The sequence below is a fragment of the Myotis yumanensis genome, unplaced genomic scaffold, assembly GCF_028538775.1.
Source record: "Myotis yumanensis isolate MYYU_CA2020_CCGP unplaced genomic scaffold, mMyoYum1.0.hap1 SCAF_16, whole genome shotgun sequence".
NCBI lineage: Eukaryota > Metazoa > Chordata > Mammalia > Chiroptera > Vespertilionidae > Myotis > Myotis yumanensis.
Genome location: NW_027223767.1, coordinates 40,188,884 through 40,211,795, shown reverse-complemented (window position 1 = coordinate 40,211,795; position 22,912 = coordinate 40,188,884). Strand labels below are relative to the sequence as shown.

General features: G+C 41.7%; 1 protein-coding gene across 1 annotated transcript in view; it reads left to right on the top strand.

Annotated features, from left to right (window-relative positions):
- The first annotated feature begins 9,801 nt into the window (after window positions 1-9,801).
- The window catches only part of TAF15 (TATA-box binding protein associated factor 15), a 36,191-nt gene continuing 23,080 nt past the window's right edge, over window positions 9,802-22,912 (top strand). Inside the window, exons 1-5 of the mRNA XM_070395011.1 lie at window positions 9,802-9,899; window positions 18,858-18,897; window positions 20,325-20,376; window positions 20,463-20,547; window positions 20,632-20,734. Coding sequence (XP_070251112.1) covers window positions 9,893-9,899; window positions 18,858-18,897; window positions 20,325-20,376; window positions 20,463-20,547; window positions 20,632-20,734 — 287 coding nt within the window. The 5' untranslated portion in view covers window positions 9,802-9,892. The remainder of the gene's footprint in view (window positions 9,900-18,857; window positions 18,898-20,324; window positions 20,377-20,462; window positions 20,548-20,631; window positions 20,735-22,912) is intronic.

The following is a 22,912-nucleotide window of genomic DNA, read 5'->3' as shown; positions in this document are numbered from 1 at the left end:
GCAAGGGAGGAAGGGAGGGAGGGCGGAGGGGCGGGAGCCCGGCACTCCGGCCACACCCACCCCACTCCGCTGCTGGAACGCGGCGGTTCTGAAGTTTCCTCCGCAGGCTGTAGGGCCTCGCCCGGTGCCCGCTGGCGCCCCGCGGACCCATTCTCCCGCCCGCCCCCTCGAGTTGAGCCAGATCGCTCTGGGGAGGGCGGGGTGAGAGGGTCTTCTCCGGGCCGGCATAGCTACCTGACTTGTAGATGAGGCTCATTGATTGGTTCAGCCAGGCTGGCAGGGAGCAAGGACCTGGAGGGTGAAGGAAGGAGCCTTGGGCTGGGGTCAGAAGAATTTAATTTGAGTTCCAGCTCTGCTTTTTTGCTAGCAGTGTGAATCCTGCCTCAACCTGCCTGCTGGCTGTGTGGTCTTGGGCAAGCCTCCTCTGAACCGATTTTTCTCACCACTAACCAGGGATAATAATACCAGGCAGAACCATGTCATTGTAGGGAGCAGTTAATGAGAGAATAACGCCTGCAAGTAACCCAGCACCGTGCTGGCAGTAAGTACGCATTTGATAAATGGTCGCTTGCAAGCACTGTGACTTTTCGCAAAGGATTTAACTACTTGGAGCGTCAGTTTCCTCACCAGTAAAATGAGAGCAAATGATATTTAGTTTCTGGAGTTGCAGGGAGGTTAAAAGAGAGAATGAGTGGAGAGTGCCTGGCTTTATGGATCCCACACAATGGTAGTAAAGGTGGAATGAAATGATTCACGTGGAAGCCTTAGCTAAACTCATGCTGAGCCAAAGTAAACTGTCTTCATTATCTGCCTTAGTAACTGCAAGCAGGTTACTGTCTCCTAGTCTCAGTCTGTAAAATGCAAAGGACACAGTGATGCCCACCTCTCGGAACTGTGTGGATTAGATGAGTTGATAGATGTAAAAGTAATCTGGAATCTATAAAGTGCCAAACAAACGTAATGAAGTGCTCTTATCCTCGGGCTTAGGGCCTCAGAAAATTTATTAATACATAGAAAGGTTTTGTTATTTAGAAAAAGGTGCCACTCTGGTGGAGGAATTTTTAAAAAGTTCCTCTTTGATTGGATAACCTTCCTCGAAACTGGCGTTCCTGTGGGTGGAGTAATTAAAATAGGCCCCACCCACTTCCCAACCAACCAATGAAAAGGGGGCACGCCTCCTGGATGAACCAATTAGAAACAGATGCTCCTCTGGCAGACCAATGAGAAAAAGGCGCCTTTCACTGGCACATCGCCGTGCTGGACTCCCCTGGGGCGTAGAGTTGAGAATGGATTTTTCTTTGCCCATCCCCTCTCCACAGATGCCCTGTGTGCATCTATATTTAATAGATAGATATAAGGACTCTCCTTTCCTGGAAGGGAGCGCCAGTGGTTGTGGACAAGGCCTGGGCCTTATCTTCCGAGAGCTTTCGGTGTAGCCGGTTAGACTAACGAAAATTCTCAGCTAAAACCAACACAAGCCACAGGTTCCAGTGAAGTCCTGTGGTGAGCCTGGAGGAGGCAGATTCTGAAGGTGAGTTGGGTAAGGTTGCTAGATTTAGCAAATAAAAATACAGTTAAACTTGAGTATCGGATGAACGACGCGTAATTGTTTTAGCATAACATGTGCTAATGCACTATTTGGGACATAAACTAGAAATTTAATCTGAAATTCAAGTTTAACTTGGTGTACTCTATTTTATCTGGCGACGTGTGTGTGTGTGTGTGTGTGTGTGTGTGTGTGTGTTGGGGAGGCTGTCAGAAGGTTGCAGGTATGACATAATATATGGTGCCCTTGACCAATAAGGTGGATTTTAATAGGCCAGATCCAATTCTGCTTTAGGCCAGGGAGTTCTAGGGAGTACCAGTTGGTAAGGACATTGTGGGTCAAGCTGGAGCCAAACCCAGATTTGCCATTTTTTTCTTCAGGAAGAATGTCTCCATCCCTTCCTCTAGCACAGCGGTTCTCAACCTGTGGGTCGCGACCCCTTTGGGGGTCGAACAACCCTTTCACAGGGGTCGCCTAAGACCATCAGAAAACACATATATAATTACATATTGCTTTTGTGATTAAGCACTATGCTTTAATTATGTTCAATTTGTAACAATGACATTGGGGGTCACCACAACATGAGGAACTGTATTAAAGGGTCGAGGCATTAGGAAGGTTGAGAACCACTGCTCTAGCACATCCCAGGAGTTCTCTATTTCAGCTGCACTCTTAGGAGAGTGGGAGGCAGGAAACCGTGGTCTCAGGAGGGCTGAGCGACTGGGAGGAGACACTTTGGATAGCTGACCCTGCTTTTCTCTGCATCCCAGGTGAGACTTGGTCTCTGAACTTCAAAAACTAGCACAACTACTGTGTTTGAAGGTTGATTTCCTCTGCTTTCCTTTTGTGTCCTTGGTTGAATTATTCCATGCCATCCTTCCTTCCCCCATTCCCTTCCTGCTAATGGTCACTTGGAGATGCCATGCAGAGTTGGAAGTGCCTGCAAGAATTTGTACAGAACAGAGCTTCCTTTGCCCACACACTCCCCATGGCCTTCAACCATGCCTTTGCACAGGATGTCTGTTTCCCAGCATGTTTCCATGGTTAGAACCTGGGTAGCAGAAGCTTCTGTTCCCTTCTGCCTCTGAGGCTTACTCATAAGTCCCAGAGCAACAGATTCTGTGATCTTCTTCAGGAATCTAGAGGTCTCTGTGGCCCCTCAACTGACTTGCTGTTTGGTGTTACCTTAGGACACATGCTGAGCCAAATAACTTTCGAAGGGGTGGAGAAGGAAGGTGGCTTGCCATATGAGAGAAGGATCAAGGAGGACAGGAAGATAAAGTCAGGATAGGTTTACCGAAGAAGCTCAGTCCACAGCCAGGGTATCAGAAGAGTGATAGGAGGAGAATGGCTTTGGAGTAGGAATTCTCAAAGCACATTCCAAAGATCACCCACATCCCAAACAATACTGTGGTGACAAGTTGCTGTATCAACCCAATACTATTATTTCTTCCTCTGGTGGGGGAGGGGTGGGGATGGGAATGAGGAATTGGAGCAAATAATAACGGCAAATACTTGTTGAGAAATTAACATGAGCCATGTATGTGCTGTGCTGTGCGCTTGACACAGATTTTGTCATCGAATCTTTACAGCTACTAGTGTCAGCATCCTTATCTTAAAGATTCGGAAACTGAGGCACACAGAGATAACACCTGTCCAAGGTCACAAATCTAGAAATGGAGTCAGGGTACAAAACTGGAGAATAAGTCCAGATCTCACACCCTTAGACACTATACTATCTTTCCTCAAGTCAGATTTATAAAATGTGATTCTTGGATCACCTGCAGTGAATCACCTAGAGGCACACATTAAAAAATTCAGATTCTAGAGCCCTACTCCAGACCTACTTAATCACTAAATACTAGATAGCAATGTTCTAGAGGAAGCTAGTACTAGGTTTTCCAAGGATCTGGCTCTCACCTTCCTTCTCACTCTAAGTTGGCTGGGCAGGTTCCTGGCCCAGCAGGGCTGGCAGTCCTCTCATACTTACTCTTCAAAGAGAGCTGCTCCCCTCCCTCCCTCGCCCCGCACTGGGCTTAGTTCAGATCCACAGTGCCTTCCAGCTTTCCCAGAGTGGACCAGACTTCTGTGGAACTCAAGCCAGGGCGTGGGCATGTTGCCTGCCCAGGCTGGCAGCTGCCTGGACCATTCCTTCTTCTGTGACAGAAGGCAACAGCTGGCCAATGAGTCGTCTTCCTGACCAGGACCTCTTGAATCAGGCAGGATGTGCGGACCTGGACAAGGCCCCTCTGGGCCTCAGTTTCTCTCTTCATAACATGAGAAACAATCCGCTTTGTCTCTGCCCCTTCCTCCTCCCCAGGAAGTGTGCAGAACACAAAGCAGATTTTATCAGAAGGAATTCTGGACTCCAGAGAAAGGCACTAACAGCATGATCAACCTCCCGAAACTACAATAATAGGAATAAGAAGAGGAATCGTGAGGACATGAGATTAGCTTGGGAGAGCTGAAAGGAGGCTTTTCCCGGAGTTTTGAGCATTTTAGCTGTGATGATTTGGATTCATTATTGACTATAACCTCTGCATTTTTAGCTGTGATTCAATTCTTAAAGCCCTGATTTTCTAGCAATCACTTCTGCCTCTGAAACAGAAATTTCCTCTCTAGCACATGTGGATGTGGTCTCATCAGTCTGGATCACATTCACAAGTATACCTTCCTCCCTCCTTCCCTCCCTGTACACACACACACACACACACTCATACTCGACTAGAAAAAGCAAGAAATGTAGAATAAGACAGAACTGGGTTTGAATTTTTGCCTTCTTAAAATGGGACAACAATAATTTCTGCCTTTTCTAGTACCCCGGTTTTCTATGGGGAACAAGCTAGACAGTTAATAAATGTTAAATCCTATCATGTGCTGGGTATTGGGTGCCTAGAAACAAACACACTCACACGTATTTTTTTATTGATTGATTTTAGAGAGAGAGAGAAGCATTGATTTGTTGTTCCACTTATTTATGCATTCATTGGTTGATTCTTGTATGTGCCCCGACTGGGGATTAAACCTGCAACCTTGGTGTACCAACTGAGCCACCTGCCAGGGCTCACACATATATTCTACACACAGGTTCACACTCGAGAGTGCTCACATGAACTATGTACACAAGCCTGCCCCAGGACAGTCACATGAGCACCTCCTCACCAGGCAGCTCTCTTTGGCTCAGACCAGTCCCATCTCCCCTAACTCTCATCGCAGTTTGCAGGGTGTCAGTCTCTTCTGGTTTGTTTTTTACTCCCACCAGGACCCAGGGGACTTGCTAGGAGCATAATAAAAGCCTGGCCAAGCTGGCACTGTGCCCCACTTCCCTTCCACATAGAGGCTATCTATCCGCCAGGCATCTGGCCTGAAAGGCTGGGCCAGGCCCTGCTCAGACTCCCCTGCTTTGCTCAAAAGACCTGCTAACAGGAAATCGTCTGCTTCCTTTCCACCCCAAACAGGAAGTGCCTGCCACTGTCCAGAGGAGGAGTAGCCCAGTCATTTACAAGGAGCCTTCCCCTGCCAAAGTGGAGCCTCAGGGTAATGTTCTCGGGAGGCTTGCTCTCTAGGAAGGCTGGAGGAGCAGTGAGAGGCACCACGTGGAGGGTGGTGATGGCTACTACTGCCTGTGGCACCTGGCACAGAACAGCTGTCAGCTTTTCAACAGACACTCACCAAGCACTTGGGAGACTAGGAAAGTCCTAGATAAGGCCTTTGAGCTTGAAGAGTTTACAGACAAGTGAGAGAGACAAGTCATGCCATTTCCCCTATTTATTTATTTATTAATTAAATACAAGGTCCTCCTCCTCCTCCTTCTTTTTGGTGCCTCCTGTTTCAGGCACTGTGTGAGGCACTGAGAGGTTCAAAGATGAATTAGGCGACCGGACTAGAGAACAAATTGGCCTCTAGTCAGGTAGGCAAGCCTGGGATTATGTGGTACAACTGTGAATTCCACAGGCTTTCCACAAGAGAGGCAAAAATCATTGCGGTCTCTTTTTCACTCTGGTAAGAGCAATTACCGCTGCCTGCTTCCTCTCCTGTCCCCTACAGTCTATTCTCAAGACGGCAGCCAGAGTAATCCTGGTAACACAGGCCAGTTCCTGAAAGGCCTCTGCTAAATGGCTCCCTCTAATGGCTTCCCTTCTCGCTCTAAGTCAATTCACAGTTCTCAGAGGTCCTACAAGGCTCTACTGCAATGGTCGAAGGATTGGAAAGCCAACTAGGGAATGAAGGCAACGCAAAAATTATCAACAGTGTTAAAGAACAAAATTTAACAGTAAATTTGAAGATTTAATTGGCTTTATTAAGCAATTGATGAATCGCCAGATGGGTGCTCAGATGAGTTATACAAAATAGTGGGTTTTTATAGGAAGAAAGAAGAGGGGACTAAATTAAGAGTGGATTATTTCAGACAAAGATGCCATACCTTAGAGCAGGGCTTTTCAACTTTTCCATCTCACGGCACACATAAACTAATTACTAAAATTCTGGGCACAATAAAAAAATAAATATTTTTTTCTGATCTGACAAAAAGGTAAAATTTTGATTCGTTTACATCAGATGGCTATTGTTGTGTTGGCTGTTGTTATTTTTTTATTTGACAATCTAAGGAAAAAGAGGTTAGTGCGCTGACTAAATAGTCAGGTATTGCATGTTTAAGAAATTCTTGTGGCACACCAGTTAAAAATCTTAAAAACTGCTGCCCTAGAGGAAGGCCGAGGGCTTATGGGGCAGATTGCCTCACTAGTGTGGATCAGGAAATTCCAGACTGATTGGTTTAAAATTCCACCCCTGGGAGAGGCTGAAATTGCAATTAAGTTTGTTATAAAGCTTTGGTTTGGTGCTGTGGTTTAGCAAAAGTGACTCTATTTTGCCCTGTTGTTTGTTTGTTTCTTTTTAAAACAATAGCTAGAGGCCTCTACCAGCCATAGGCTGGGGGAATGAAGGGAGGAGTAAGGTTCCTGGAGTCCAGTAGCCAGAGTCTAAGATGGAAACTGGAGCCCTGGACAATACAGCTGCTGCCTGAGACCCTATACCACACCCCCTCCCCCATGGCAGAGAGGGGTAGGGAGAAATAACCCTGGTTCCTCATTTTCTTCTACCAACTTCTTGCCCAATAGGACACCCATGGACTGATTCTAGTGGGAAGGTACTGCCTGAAGGAATCTCTGAAGCTGAAATGGAGCTGCAGGGTCAGCTCTCCATGTGAGGACTTGAGGGCTAGACCACGGGCAAACAGGCCCAGTACCGAGACCTTCACAAATACATTCTCCTAACGCTGATGTGTACAATGTACCTGCTGTCTTCCCTAAATATGCAGACTAAGGCCAGCATGGTAGAGGGAGCAGGATCTTGTCGTGTGAAGAATGACTGGGTGGCCCGGCTGCATGGCTCTACCAAGAGGTCACGGTCTGATTCCTGGTCAGGGCACATGCCCAGGTTGCAGGTTTGATCCCCAGTGGGGGAGGGAGGGTTGTAGCAGGCAGCTGATCGACGATTCTCTCTCATCATTGATGTTTCTATCTCTCTCTCCCTCTTCCTTCATCTCTGAAATCAATAAAAATATATTTTTTAAAAAAAGAGTGACTGGGTGAATTATGTTGCAGATAATCATCCCTAGGCAAAAGCTTGAAAGGCAGGAGGGCAGGGCATTCAATCTGTGAGTCCCTTGGAAAGAAGTGCCAAAGCAGTGCAGACCTGGGAGGAGTTCCCTGTTTCAAGTTTGGGAGACCAGGGATATTGTAAAAAGAACACTGCCCTTGGTTCAAAGGCCTAGATGCGAGCTCTGCTTCTGTCCTTAATTGGCTGTGTGAACTAAAGAATTCCACCTTCAGTGTTCTCGTCTACAAAATGCGGATAACAGCAATACTTACATTTCATGGGGCATCCAGAAGATTAAAAGAGAGAGTGGATATAGAAAACTAAATGCCACTCATTTGATTAGATTCCTCAGAGGTTCCCCATTGTTTGAAATTTAATATCCGAAATCCTTCACAAGGCACATAAGGCTCTTCAAGCTGTGGCTTCTGCCTACTTCTTTCACTTCATTTGTAATCACTCGCCATCCCTGCAACTCTGCAGAACAGCCAGACTAATCCACTTGCAATTCCCAGAACTTTGCTCCCTCTTAGTCTGTGCAAATACAGCCTTTTGCATGTGGAGCAAGCTGTTCCTGATAATACACCCCCTGGTGAATTCCTGCTCTTTCTTCAAAGATCAGTTTGGGAGGTATCTCCTGCAGGAAGTCTCCCTTAATACCGCCTTGACCCTTCCACCCTCCACCCTTCCGTCCCCTAGATGCCCTTCCTTTGTGTTTTCAGAGCACCCTTTGCATCCTCCAATTCGAGCATGTTTAGTAGTGGATTGAATAACACGTTTATACTGTCCCTGTTAGGAGACTGCAATTCCTGAGGGGCAGAGGCTGCGGTGCTTCCTATTTTTCTATCTCCAGGGCCTTCCAGGACCTAACACCTAGCAGTTATCATGAGATGGCAATTGAGTGAAGAATGCTTGCATGCATGCATGCATGCATGAATAAATACATTGATGAATGGTGGCACAGACTTAAAGAATTGATGATGAGCAATACTTTCTATATTCTTATCCTTTAAAAAAAATCCCAAGTCTCACCCTGGCTGGTTTGACTCAGTAGTTAGAGCATCGGACCTGCAGACCGAAGGGTCGTAGGTTCGATTCCCAGTCAAAGGCATGTAGCTGGACCCTAACTGGTTTGGCTCAGTGGATAGAGCGTCGGCCTGCGGACTGAAGGGTCCCAGGTTCGATTCCGGTCAAGGGCATGTACCTTGGTTGCAGGCACATCCCCAGTAGGGGATGTGCAAGAGGCAGCTGATCGATGTTTCTCTCTCATCGATGTTTCTAACTCTCTATCCCTCTCCCTTCCTCTCTGTAAAAAATCAATAATATATATATATATATATAAAAAGGCATGTACCTGGTTTGCAGCCCTGGTAGGGGCACGTGTAGGAGGCAATGAATCCACCTGTCTCTCTCACCTTTATGTTTGTTTTTCTCTTTCTCGCTCCCTCCTCCCTCCCTTCCACTCCCTCTGGAAATCCCCAGGTGAGGGGTTTCCGCTGCCTTCAAGGTAAAGCACAGACTCTCATGTACTTTACAAGGTCTCAGCTACTTTTCTGGCCTCATCTCCTACCATTCTACCCTCGTGGGCCAACTCTGAACATACTGACTTACTAGTTTTGCAACTATGCAGTCCAAAGCACTTTCCCCCATGTGGTCAACCTCTGCTCACCACCTATGGTTTGCCTCGGATGTCACCTTGCCCTCGGGGAAAACATCCTTGCGTGTCCCCTGGGCGTTCACAGTTTTGTCTCACACCCTAGAGTTCTAGTTCCCTTTAGGCAGCACAGCCTCAGGGCTGAACCCACAGACCGTGGTATCTGGTGACGAGGATTCAGATTTCACGCTGGCCATTTCCTTGCTGTGTGACCTAGAGCAAGTGAATTCTGCTCCATCTTCTGTTTCATGGAGATAACTTTTCATCAGCCTGTTGCGAGAATTAAATGAGATAATGTAAGGTGCCTGACCATGAGAGTTAGGTATTACAATAGCACTGAAGACCAACGCTCTGCACCCCATCCCGCCTCATCCTCAGAGTCCAGTCTGTTCCTTTTTTTTTTTTTCAGAGTCCAGTCTGTGTGTGATTTTTCGTTTTAATGCACACGCTTGTTTCAGTATTACCTTGTAGTGTGTTTTTTGCTTGACAAGCTAGCTAGGACAAACGGGGAGGCAATTAGGTACCTGAACTGGTCACGACTTTCCGACTTTCCGTCTCCGAGCTCGTAGACTCCGAACGCCCCCAGGCGGCTCGAGCAGTCTGCAGCCCCAGCGGTGCGACTTAGGGCATACCATTCGAAAATTTAGGGGAAGAAAGTCCATTTCTAACCAAACAACCTGTGTTTACAAGGTCTCTCCTCTTTCGCTTCCTAACCTCAAATTCTATCAGACCCAATAGAGTAGGAAACAGGACTGTACTTATGACAGAGAGAGCAGGTTCAGCTTCCTTCCCCCCGCCTGATCGCGGCATTGGTACGTTCTCCTCAATTCCCTCTCAATAATGGTATGGTCCGAGGAGGGGAGAACAGATAGGGATTCCGAAGTCCTCAGGGTTTGGAGGCTAGTACTAGTACAGAAGCCCCCCTCCAGCCGCGACGCGGTGGTACCGCCCGCCGCCTTCTGATTGGCTGCCGAGGCCCCGCAGTCGGGCTCACCCCGCCGCTCTGCCCTCAGTACCGCTTCGGCCGCTGTGCCGCCTGGCTTTCGTATTCCTTGTTCTCGGCGGGCTGTGGGGGCTCGGCGCCGCGGCCGTTAGTCATGTCGGGTAGGTGATTCTTTCAGCGAGCAGCGGCAGCGGCGAGAAGGGGTTTTGCAGGGTTGGGCCATCTTCCCGCCCACCGGAGGGCCCCGAGGAAAAGCCTCCGGCCCTGAGGGAGGCTGGGGGGTGGGGGCGCGGACGCGGCCGCCGCCGCCGCCATGTTGGACTGGAGGGACGCACGCTCCCAACGCTTCCCGTCTGCAGATCCTGGCGGGAGCGCTGCGGGCCCCTGTCTTTTGGCTCTGTCCTTGGAACCTGAGGCGACGTGCCGTTCCCGGGGGAGGGTGTGTGAGTCGGGGGGGCGGAGGCCGTCTACGCCATCACAGGGGCGGGGGGAGCCCGTGAGTCAAGCATCAGCGTGAGAATCGGTGCTTCTGGTTCTCCGCGCCGCCTCGGACCTTTCTGCGAGGCCTCGGGCCAGCCGCCTCCCCGCCCCGTTCCTCAGTTTACCCAATCACCAAGTGGAGCTGGGCCTCCTGACTCACCCATTCATCAGGTGGGGGCCTTGGCGCCCTGGGAGCCCTTTCAAAAGGACGTTGCATTCCACGAAATCCTATTTGTCGTCATTCCCTCTGTCGTCACGAGTCGAATTCCAGCTGAGGGTGTTTGTAAGAGATTCAGCTTCCTTTTCACCCTTGTCTTTCTTCTCCCCTGTTCATTTTTTTAGTCTCTTGCAAGACTCGAAAGTGAGCCTTTCCTATTCTCGACAGGCAAACATAGACCGAAGAAAGACAGCCTTCCACGAAGCACTTAAATTGATAGCAGCCCGCCCCCCCCTCCCCGTTGTGTAGAAGAGAAAAAAGAGGCCGTGGTCCCTTCAGGATAGCCAATCTAGGGCCTCCTAACCCAGAATATGAAGTCTGGAACGTGGGTGTTCTCTTGAGGTAGCGGTCCCAGCTGACCCCGCAAGGCCCTCCTCCCTCGGTCATTGGGTGCCTCACAGGCTGCAGAGACCCAGCTACCCACTTGCTAGAATCCATCGTGAGAGTTAGGTACCACCTTTCAGGTGCAAAAGCAGAACATTTTCTTAAAAGTCGAATAGCTGGGATGAAAATGACTGGTGACAGTCTTTTCCATTTTTTTTTGTAAGGGAGAACCTGTTGGTATTCAAACCCGAAAACCACACCCCCAGTCATCCAGTGTTGCAGGAGGCTGGCCATGTGGTAAAAAGGAAGCAGTAGGCTAAGAAGAAATGGTTGGAGAGGAAGATGACAAATATTCCTTATGTTAACATTGATGTCAGGAAGCGTACTATTTATCTTCTGGGGAAGGGGGCTTCTTTTTATCTCCTTTCAGTTTCCATGTAATCCTTGCTCAAACAAGAAATAAGTCCTGACCCTAAAAGTGGACGCTGGTACGTCTTACCAGGTGCATAATTTGGGATGAAGTCTGGTAAAGCTCCACCGAAGTACATAGAAGCATACCCTCAGGAGGGTATGTGACCCATCCATCCACGGTTAAAAAAGAAATAGTCTCCAGTCCTCATGGAGAAATTCACCAGCTTTCAATGGAAACAGTGCTCATTAAAAACTTGGCCTGTCTTGATTTTTAACATAATTGTTGGTATAAAATGACGGCTTAATTTTATAGCAGTAGATAGCTTTTATGGAAAATCAAAATTTAGAGGTTTACCATTTGTAAAATCCAAGATTTTCAGTGTGTCAAGTGTGTGAGCTGGTTTACATTAGTACTAATCTTCAAATTACCAAGACACCAGATTTTTGTCACTTTTAATGTTCAGTTTTTTTTAACATCAAGATTGGTTTTCACATGTGAAAATGATTTTAAGATTGCTCACATCTAAATCAGTTAAGCTAGAATCTTTAAGTTCTACTTAGGATCACATAATTATAATGTGTATAAAATAATACTTTTGACTTTGTAAGAAATAGGGGTAATGCTTTTGACTTGTTCTTTGTTGAATATTGTTAATAAACTTAATAGTAAACTCCCCTAAACAACTAATGGCATTAGGTTTAGTTAAGTCCTTTAAACATTCCAAACTACACGTATAAGTTTAATCTATCAAGTTGACTCAACCACACCAGATGCCTAACAGTGTAAACTTATAAAGCCTAACAAAATATAAGCACTTGTGTAACCAGTAAATCAAAATTATAAATATTGTCAGGCTCTCAGACATTCAAATACTGTTTACAAATGTGAATTATCTAACATCTTTCAAGTTAAAATTACAAATCTAATATCAGTTATACATATATTAAAAATTAAAGGCCAAGTTACTTCTCATTTTGGCAATATAGCAGACCAAGATAACTTGAAAATCCTCTATCTATAAACACCTAAAAGTGTAAGAACTGACAAAAAGGGCACAGTTCCCCCAGCTACCAGAAGCGAAGTAAAAACTATTACGCTAACTCGGTGGTTGCCCTGGAGAGGAGTGTATGGATCTCATCATTTAGAAATGATTTCATTGCCCAAGTAACTAAAACAATAGGAGATGAAGCCTTGAGACCATTAGAGCTAGGTAATGGGAACTAAGACCCTTACATAAGACTTGGCTGTTTGAAGGACTGTACCTTTGGTGTAAGAATGAACTGGAAAAAACTTGTACCTACCAGCATAAGAGATAACAAGAATGCCCTGGACCCGAGTGAAAAAGTTCTGAGAATTCGTAAACCTGAACCTGTGCTTCATACAATTTGGATGTATATTTAGGCTAGTTATGGGGCCCAAGAACCTTAAACAAGGAAATCAAGATAAAAAGTGGTTCTGGGTTGGTAATAACCTTAGGGCTCCTGGTACAGTGGAACCTCAGTTCTCAAACTTAATTCATTCTGGAAGGCTGAGAAGCGATTTGTTCGAGAACCAAATCATTTTTTTCCCTTTAGAAATATGTAATGCAAATTGAATTAATTAGTTCCAGGTGCCGAAATGATTCCCTGTTTTAACCTTTCTTATATATTAGTACATGTTTATTGTACTGTTTAAACTATAAACACTTTAAAAACAAAAAGAACATCAAATGTAAATGAAAATTTAACAAAAAGGAAAGAAATGTACAGTAAAATAATGAAAAATTGCCCGACCAGTGTGGCTCAGTTGTTGAGCATCAATTGACCTATGAATCAGGAGATCATGGTTTGATTCCGGGTCGGGGCACATGCCAGGGTTTTGGGTTCAATCCCCATTGTGGGGTGTGTAGGAGGCAGCTGATCAAGGATTCTCTCTCATCGTTGATGTTTCTTTTTCTCCCTCTCCCCTCCTCTCTGGAATCAATAAAGACATAAAAAATAAAAAGTTTATTATAAGCAGCAACAAAAGCAAAAAAACATGAAAATATTCACAGCAAAATATTCTGAGATTTCAGCAGTGGTAAACTGACTCATATTTCCACATTCTCTCCTTTGTCAGCTGAGAGATGTGTGACTGATTCTACAAGTATCAGCATGAAAGAGTTGTCAGCTGAGGAGTGAATTCAAGATGGGAGACATTCAAGAAACGAGGTTCCACTCTAATGTAAATTGAATTAATTAGTTCCAGACTCCCAAATGACTCCCTGTTTAGCCTTATATACTGTACATGTCTAATGAATGTACTGTTTAATCTATAAATACTTTATTTTTTAATCCTCATCTGAGGATTTTTTCCATTGCTTTTCAGGGAGAGTAGAAGGGAGAAAGGGAGGGGGTGGGAAAAGAAACATCCATGTGCCTTCTGGGGGCGGGGTGTGAACCTGCAGCCTAGGTATGCTCTAACAACTGAGCACAGTGGCCAAGCAACTCTTTTTTTTTTTCTTTTTTTATTGATTTCAGAGAGGAAGGGATAGGGAGAGAGATAGAAACATCAATGATGAGAGAGAATCCTTGATTGGCTGCCTCTCGCGTGCCCCACACTCGGGATCCAGCCTACAATCCGCCCTGGCTGGGAATCGAATGGTGACCTCTTGGTCCATAGGTAGATGCTCAACCATTGAACCACACTGGCTGGGCCTTTTTTCTTAAATTTACCGAATCACCCCCTACCAGCCTTAAAGGAATCACTTTTAATACTCATTCTAGGGGTGTCTCTCAGGTCAGCATGCAGCATCTTTGCTGTTCCACATATTGCTGCCTCTGAAATGCTGTCATTGGCTGGCTAACTGCTTTTCTTTTATCCAAGGCAACACAATAGTTTTTCTAGCTTTTCAATTGCCTATGGTCATTGTTTCTTTCACACCCTTAGTAACATTGGCACTCTTTAAAAAAAAAAATTTTTTTTATTGATTTCAGAGAGGAAGAGAGAGGGAGAGAGATAGAAACATCAATGATGAGAATCACTGATAGTCTGCCTTCAGCATGTCCCCTACTGAGGACTGAGCCCTCAACCCTGGGCATGTGCCTTAACTGGGAAATGAATTGTGAACTCCTGGTTTATAGATTGATGCTTAACCACTGAGCCACACCAGCTGGGCAGCATTAGCACTCTTGATGACTTCTTTATGTTTTATGATTTTCCCAGCAACAAAAGCATTATCTCCTTTGTTGTCTGAGAGCTGCTTTTTGTCATGCTGAGGTATCAGTATGAAAGGGTTGACTAGTCGAGAAAACAAAATTTGGTTCCACATTTTTTCTGTGAACAATTTGGTTGAGAACTGAATTGTTTGAGATGGGAGATGTCCCAGAAATGAGGTTTGACTGTAGAAACAAATGAAAAACCTTTCCTGGAGGAAATTTCACACCCTAGGTCACAAGACATAGAAAAAACATGCCTTAGAAAAGATAAGTTCACAGTAAGAAAATTGCAGAACTCTAGGTTAAACAATTCACCAAAATGAGTGTTAGTGATAAATGGGATTAGAACCCCTAATAGGTAATCTGAAAGTGAATATTATATGTTTAAAATTATTAAAAACCTAAAAGAAGGAATCAACCCTAAGACCAAGATACTATGAAAAACCACATATAGATCTGAAAAAGAACCAAGTACAACTTCTAGAAATGGAAAAAAAAAATAAACTGAATTGTAGATAGACCTAGTAGAAGAAATAGTGAAGGGGAGGATGTGATATAATTTACCCAGAATTCAATTCAGGAAGGATATAGAGATGAAACATGTCAAGTAGATTGAGGAGTCCTGTCATACATCGAATAGAAATTTGAGGAGAAAATGGAAGAATTAAAAGATGGTTGATAATTTTACAAAACTGATGATTTTTAAAAATTAGGTAATGGTTTCAAACAAAAGTCATAGCTAGATACACATGTAAAACTGCAGATTGAAATACCAATAACCTACTAGAGGGAATAGGAAACTCGTAAGATTGAGAGACTTAAAAGTTTAAGCTGGAAAATATTGAAATCCTTGGAATTTAGAGGAAAAATAACCATTGATTTTGAAATTTTTACCAAAATAAGACTAAGACTGCCACTTTCATATCTTGGCTTAGAACTAATAAAGTGTGTTAAATCTGGAATGGAGGAGTAGAATGCAAAATAAGTAATGTGGCGGAAGCAAACAGTAAACAAAAAGTAAATTATTGAAGATGAAAATGATTACATTTAGAGATTGTAAGAATGTGGCAGCAAAAGGATGGGGAAAAAGTGGGGCAAAATAATAGGTGAAGGCTGATTGGCATGTTATTAAGATTCTTATATTCTAACGGAGGTTGAAGGTCATTTTGAACTTTGCCAAGAATACATGTTAAAATTGAACATAATTATGAATGATGACTTATTAAAACAAATTGAATGTATCACTTATAAAGTAGTAAAAGGAAAATGTAAACATTCAATAGAAGGCAGGAAAGGAGTTTAAAAGGAATAAAAACACCAGTCCAATATTAGTGGGTAGAAATAAGAAAAGTAACAATAGTAAAAGTACAGAAACAATTTAAAGACAAAGATTTTCACATTGGAATAAAATGATCTAAATGGGCTGTTCAGAAATATGCCTAAAATATAAGAAATATTGAAAGTATAGAGATTGAAAGAGATTCAGCAGGAAAAAAACAAAAGGGAGATTATGTTACCAGCAGAATAATGTGTGGACATTTTAAATGATAGTTTTTATGTAATGAATGTTAAAAGGAAATTCACCAGGAAGATATAAAACGATACTTTTATGTGCCTAACGTTAATTATAGCCTCAAAATATGAAAGCCAAAAAAAATGATAGTCAAATAGAGTTTTTAAACATGCCTCTCTGTAATTAATAGGTTGGGCATTGGGCAGACCAAACAGTAAGAATATGAATGATAGAACTAATAAGCATCATCTTATAGACTTAGGGAATTCATTTAACAGAAATACATAGTTCTTTTCAAGCACATAGGGATATTTATGCAAGTAAAGTATTTTTTTTTTTCAAGGAGGAAAAGCAACAAAACAGCAAATCCTAACAAATACCAGGAATAATATAGAAAATACCTTTTCTTACTGCAATGGAATATAATTAGAAGACAAAAACAAAGAGAATCAAACCCTATACACTTGGAAGTAAAAGCACTTATAAATAATTCATGGATCCAGACACAAGGCCCAGGTGTCTACTTGTAATGAGCAGTTGTTTGAAATGCCCTAAATAATTATAAACTGATTTTCTCTGATGAATATAAACATCTGTATCAGACTCAAGTATTTGGTCAATATGTTTTTTTTTATATCTTCTGCAGTTTTAAAGTCAGCTAGCTGAAGACAGTTTCACAGGGCTGAAGTGACTGGGTTACAGTTAAGGCCTCAATACTAGATTTGAGCTAGGAACACATGACCTATGTGTTGTGCACTTCCATAATTTTGCCTGAATCAAAGGGATATACAGTGAGACCTTGACTTACGAGTTTAATTTGTTCCGTGAGGGAGCTCGTAACTTAAAATGAACGAGTGAGACACGTGATGCTGGGCTGATGTTGTGGCGTTCACTGTGACGTTCGCTGTGCCAACTAGTGGTGGGGTATCTGAAGCTGGCTCGTAACCCGAAAAAAATCAGCCGAGAGACCGCTCGTATCTCGAAAAACTCGTTAGTCGGGACACTTGTAAGTCAAGGCCCCACTGTATACTGAGAACCTAGACTCCACTCTTGTCACAGAGAAATCACATTCATACTTTTTGATATAGTTTGACCATTATGCATCCCTAAAGTATCTTTTTTTTTTTTTTTTTTAATATATTTTATTGATTTTTTACAGAGAGGAAGGGAGAGAGATAGAAAGTTAGAAACATCGATGAGAGAGAAACATCGACCAGCTGCCTTCTGCACATCTACCACTGGGGATGTGCCCGCAACCCAGGTACATGCCCTTGACCGGAATCGAACCTGGGACCCTTCAGTCCGCAGGCCGACGCTCTATCCACTGAGCCAAACCGGTTTTGGCATCCCTAAAGTATCTTAAATTTTATTCACATTACACCTATCCTGCCCCCCAATAATTCTTTTCCGTTTCTTATTTGATTAAAGCTAACTTTGCCCCTCATTTGATAGATGCATCTAATCGCTATGGTCCAGTTAGAGTCTTTATCTTTTTCATGTTTTTCTTACTTGCTTTGCTATAAATTTAGTCATTTACTACCATGGGCATGGCAGTGATGCAGTTTTTTCTATCTAAAGTAGCTTTATGTCTTTCACATTCATAGGAGTAGTTTGTGTCAGGATTGCATTCAGTATTCTTATAATTAAGGCTTAAATAATAATTTCAGTCTGATTGGAGAATTTAGGAAAGAGCCAAATTTGATGTCACCCACTTAGTAACTATAGAGGCCTATGCATATGCATGAAATTTGTGCAAGAGTAGGCCTTCCTTCCCCCGGCTGCTGGCACCGCCTTCCCTCCGACACCTGGGACCTGGGCTTCCCTCCAGCTGCCGGCAGGGACTTGGGTTTCCCCTGCAGCCCTGGCTTCGTCCGGAAGGTTGTCCGGAAGGACATCCGGAAGGACGTCCAGTCTAATTAGCATATTACACTTTTATTGTATAATAATGTTTTCATACTGTAACTTTATATGAGTTTAATGAAAAAGTCACTGATTTAATTTTTGGTTGGTTTTCAGAACTGTCCAACAACAAATGGTTGTGTTTCAAATTGGGTGAGGTTGGGTCTAATGGTCAGCAGTATGACTATGAGTGTCATTTTTTGCTTGAAAGTATTTCATACAATACTCTTAAAACATTTATATTTTAATTACAGTTTACATTCAGCATCCTTTCGTATTAGTTTCTGGTGTACAGTATAGTGGTTAGACATCATATAGTATATTGCTCTTATTCATCATTAATAAACTTAGGTCATTCATTTGACTGTAAGTAGGAGCCTGAAGGATAGAGCCTATTAAAAAGTTTTTGATAAAGCATACATTTTGAAGTATTGAGAAAATGTTTTTCTTTTTTTGACATATATTACTCAATTCATGCCTTTCTTGGTAGATTTTATTGCCAAAAAGGAAGCTTGAAGTAGGTGTTGCTGAGTTGCTATATCAATTGGCTAAGACCTTGAAAGCATGGTAAAGTTATATTTAAACAACTAATAGCTGCTTTTACCAAGTCTTCACAGATGTTTTTGTTGCTGCTGACAGCCAAGGCAATCCAGTACAAGGGAATGGTAAAGATGTTGGGCTGAGAAGGATATGGAAGTAAATGTAATCCTGGCATTTATCTTGTCAGAGTGTCTTCCCCCTTTTTGGTCCTGGTTAGTTTTAAGATGTCTTTTTGTATATAAAGGTAATATAGCTTGAGCTTTTGAGTTTTTGTTTAAAAGGATGGATTTTTCACTGATCATTTCACATTTGATCACTTGGTCCTTGTGACCATTGGGACACGTTTGTGTAGTAGTTGTTTTCAAAGATACAGGTACTATAAACAGCAAATACTATTTGTACAGATTTCTCCTTGCACAATATTTTTAACTTTGTTTTTTCTTTCTGTAGTTTCTTTATATGACATTTTCTTATCACATTATTCTATAAGGTCTAAAACCAGCCTTTGAGGGAAGCATAATTTAAAATCAGATTTAAAATTCTTTTTATGTGTTTTAGATTCTGGAAGTTACGGTCAGTCTGGGGGTGAGCAGCAAAGGTAAAGTATACATACATTTTAATACCATGAAAGAGTAGAACTGAAAAAAAGATGAATTTAGTCAGACCTTCCCACTTGAGATTTGGTATTTGGATGTCTTAAGAGAGTTAAATATGAGCTCTGCAAGGGAAAAGAGTCAGCCTTTGTAAATAGGTGCTGTGAAACATTTCCTCCCTTTTTAAAAGACTGAATCAGTGAATATAGATGCCTCCTGGAGATTAAAACAAACCTTACAGGTATTGTAAAGATTGTTTTCTTTGGAAAATTTAAAAAAGAAACAATTATGAAAAGGATTTAAGCAATGAACTATAATAGGTTCTTAGAAAAAGCATTTTATATTTTTATTGTATGTAATATGTTCATTTGGAACATTTTCTAGAAGCACTATAATAGAAATGGTTAGCATTTTTTAAAGACTCATCATGCTCACAATAAAAAGTATATTTTTATGTGAATGTTTACATGTAGTAGAGTTCTCATGCTTACTAGAAATACAGCCTTCAACTTATAATACGATAAATGTTTTGCAGTTCACTGTGAGATACTCAGGATAGCATCTCAGATATCGGTTCATGAAAACTGATTTAATTTTTTATTCTCATAGGATAGTGCTAATCTCATAGTAGGCAGCTAGCAAATGTTTATTCAATGAAATAGATTTCTCAAACTTAAATTTTGTTAGCACTTGAAAGCTCTAAAATGGTAAGATTTTTTGTAAATATTTTAGTTTTCTTTGGCATATAGTTAGAAAGTTTGTTTTTGACTTGTTAGAACTTGTTAGGCAAAATTAAAGACACTTCCTCAAATCTGAGGAAGTTACATTTATTCAGTCAAATTGTATTCCAGGCTGTTTTGACACTGGGGATACAAAATAATCTTATTTTATGATAATATTCTGAAGATATACATAATTCTAATTACCACGGCACGAAAATTAAACTTTTAGTGCTGCCCCGTGCCTTTTCTAGGAAATGAAAGGCAGAATTAAGGCAAATAGTAGGAAGAAATTAATCTGTCAAAACATAATAAATTGATTAAAGCACTGACAATCATCATTTTTCTCTGTCAGATATTTGTTATGGGTTTAGCTGCCTTATTGTCCCTCCTTCCCCACCTTCCAAGCATAATTCTCTGGTGAAGAGATTTTCCAGCTCTGGTGAAGTTTTGTTTAATTGTGGGGGATTATCAAAGGAAAACTTTTGGTGTTTGTTTGGCATCCAAAAGATCTGGGAATGACTTCATTTATGTCTTTAGTAGTCTTTGATCATCACCTTTCAATTTACACTCAAGAGACGGGCAGATTGACAGTTTCTCAGAAAAGAAGCTTATTTTTGAAAATGAGGATAGGGTTCTTCAAGCTGTTAAATTTGCTAGTGCCAATGTTAGCAAATTTCTTTCAAGTAGTACATTCTTTTTTTTTTTTACAGTTATTCTTCCTATGGAAATCAAAGCAATCAAGGTTATGGACAAGCACCACAAGTAGGTTAAAATACAAATTGTGTTCTTTATAAATAGTTATTTTTATCTTAAGTAGGTGATGAAACTTGTATTTACCTAAATTTCAGAGCTATTCTGGTTATGGGCAAACTACTGATTCCTCATACGGACAGAACTATGGCGGCTACTCCAATTATGGACAAAGCCAATCAGGTTGGACTGGTTTGTTAAATTTGCTACTTTACAAATTAAAAAAATCAGAACCTTTACTAAGTGGTATATCCATCCAATCTTTAGGTTACTCACAATCCTACGGTGGTTATGAGAATCAAAAACAGAGCTCATATGGCCAGCAATCTTATAATAACCAGGGACAGCAAAACACGGAATCATCAGGAGGGTAAGGAAACAGTAAAAGTACTGAGATTGTGTTGGGCAGTGGAAATAATACTTTGCGTATTAAACAGGTTTCAGCAATATATTCCTAACTAAACATTTTTTTCAGAAATGTTTTGATGGAGTATGAATTTCACAGTGTTATTGTTATGAAGAGTGTGGACATTGTCAGCATTGTCATTTAATACTTATGATGTGTTATTTGTAAAATGATTATTTAGCTGTAAATGAATGCATATGAAAGAAAAACTTGACCTCTCCTTTATGCCTGAGATTAAATAAAAACTTATCTATAAAAGACTTTTCGCCGAAACTGGTTTGGCTCAGTGGATAGAGCGTCAGCCTGTGGACTGAGAGGTCCCGGGTTTGATTCCGGTCAAGGGCATGTACCTGGGTTGCGGGCACATCCCCAGTGGGGGATGTGCAAGAGGCAGCTGATCGATGTTTCTCTCTCATCGATGTTTCTAACTCTCTCTATCTCTCTCCCTTCCTCTCTGTGAAAAATCAATAAAATATATAAAAAAAAAAAGACTTTTCAATGCTTTTATTTCTATTTTACTTTTTAACTATTTTTTTTTAAAAATATATTTTATTGATTTTTTACAGAGAGGAAGGGAGAGAGATAGAGAGTTAGAAACATCGATGAGAGAGAAACATCGATCAGCTGCCTCCTGCACATCTCCCACTGGGGATGTGCCCGCAACCCAGGTACATGCCCTTGACCGGAATCGAACCTGGGACCCTTCAGTCCGCAGGCTGATGCTCTATCCACTGAGCCAAACCGGTTTTGGCAACTTTTTAACTATTTTTAATGTATCATTTTTTGAGGGACAAAAATATTTTAAAAAGTGCCAAAACCTGTTTAGATACCCTAAAATATATTTTATTAATATAAGTATGTGAATATTTGCCAGCAAATTTATTGGTTTTATAGTTGTGGTTTTTTAAAAATATGTTTTTATTGTTTTTTGGGGAGAGAGAGAGAGAAACATTGATTGGCTGTCTTCTGCATGCTCCCTACTGGGGATCAAGCTTGAAATCTGGGTATATGCCCTGACTGGAAATTGAACCTGAGACCTCTCAGTACATGGGGTGATGATGCTCAACCAACTGAACCATACCAGTCAGAGCTTATTGTTTTTTTTTTATCTTTCAGATTTGAGGAGTCTGTACTTATTATTAATTTTAATAATAGTGATTTGCTTTTTTTTATTTTCTTTACATTTTGTGAAATGCTTTTGTATTCTCTAATTTGATTGATCCTTGAACACCAGTATAAGATAGTACCAGTAATTATCTCCATTTTATAAAATTAAAGAAAAGCTGTTAAGATCACATAGTTTGTCAGGTTATACAGCTAAAAAAAATGAAGGAAAAACTGAAGTCACTAGTATTTTCTCTTGCAGTAAAGAAAATTATTCTAAGTGAAATTCAGATAAAAGCAATGGGGAAAGATTTGTGAGGTCAAACTATCAGTTTAATGAGAGTGCTTTGAAAAGTAGAGAGTGAGTACAAATGTAGGGGCTAATATCCAGAAAGCATGCTACATTGGAAGGAAGAACTCTTCAAGCCCTACTAGTAAGTTTTAAACTTAAGAAGAACCCTTTTATAAGGATACATTTTTGGAAGTGTCACATGTAAATGTAGACCAAAGAGAAATGTTAGATTTCGGTTCACAACCAATTAAAAATATTTTAAAAATTGATTTTAAAGGAAGGGAGAGAGAAACATTGATTTGTTGTTCCACTTATTTATGTATTTACTAGAGGCCCAATGCACAAAATGCATGCAAGGGGCTCGGCCCTCGCAGCCGTGGCTTCGTCAGGAAGCTCGTCCTTCAGGATGGGTCGTTCTACTGTTCAATCTAATTAGCATATTAGCTCTTTATTATATAGGATTAGTTGCTTCTTGTATGTGCACTGATTAGAGATCAAACGCAACTATTTAAAAAGTGAAGTGCTAGGGTTCTGACCATTAATATGATATGTTTTGAGTAGGAAGTTGGGAAACATACTGATTGTTCTGATCATCGGATGCAGAATAAGATGTGGCTATTAACTTATGAGACCTTTTAAAAAAGTGAATATTAGAACTCAAATCCAATTAAGTGTTCCTTTCAACATACCCATCCTAAGGCAGGTAATTAATAGTCATATTGCAAAGAACATACTTAAAATTTCCT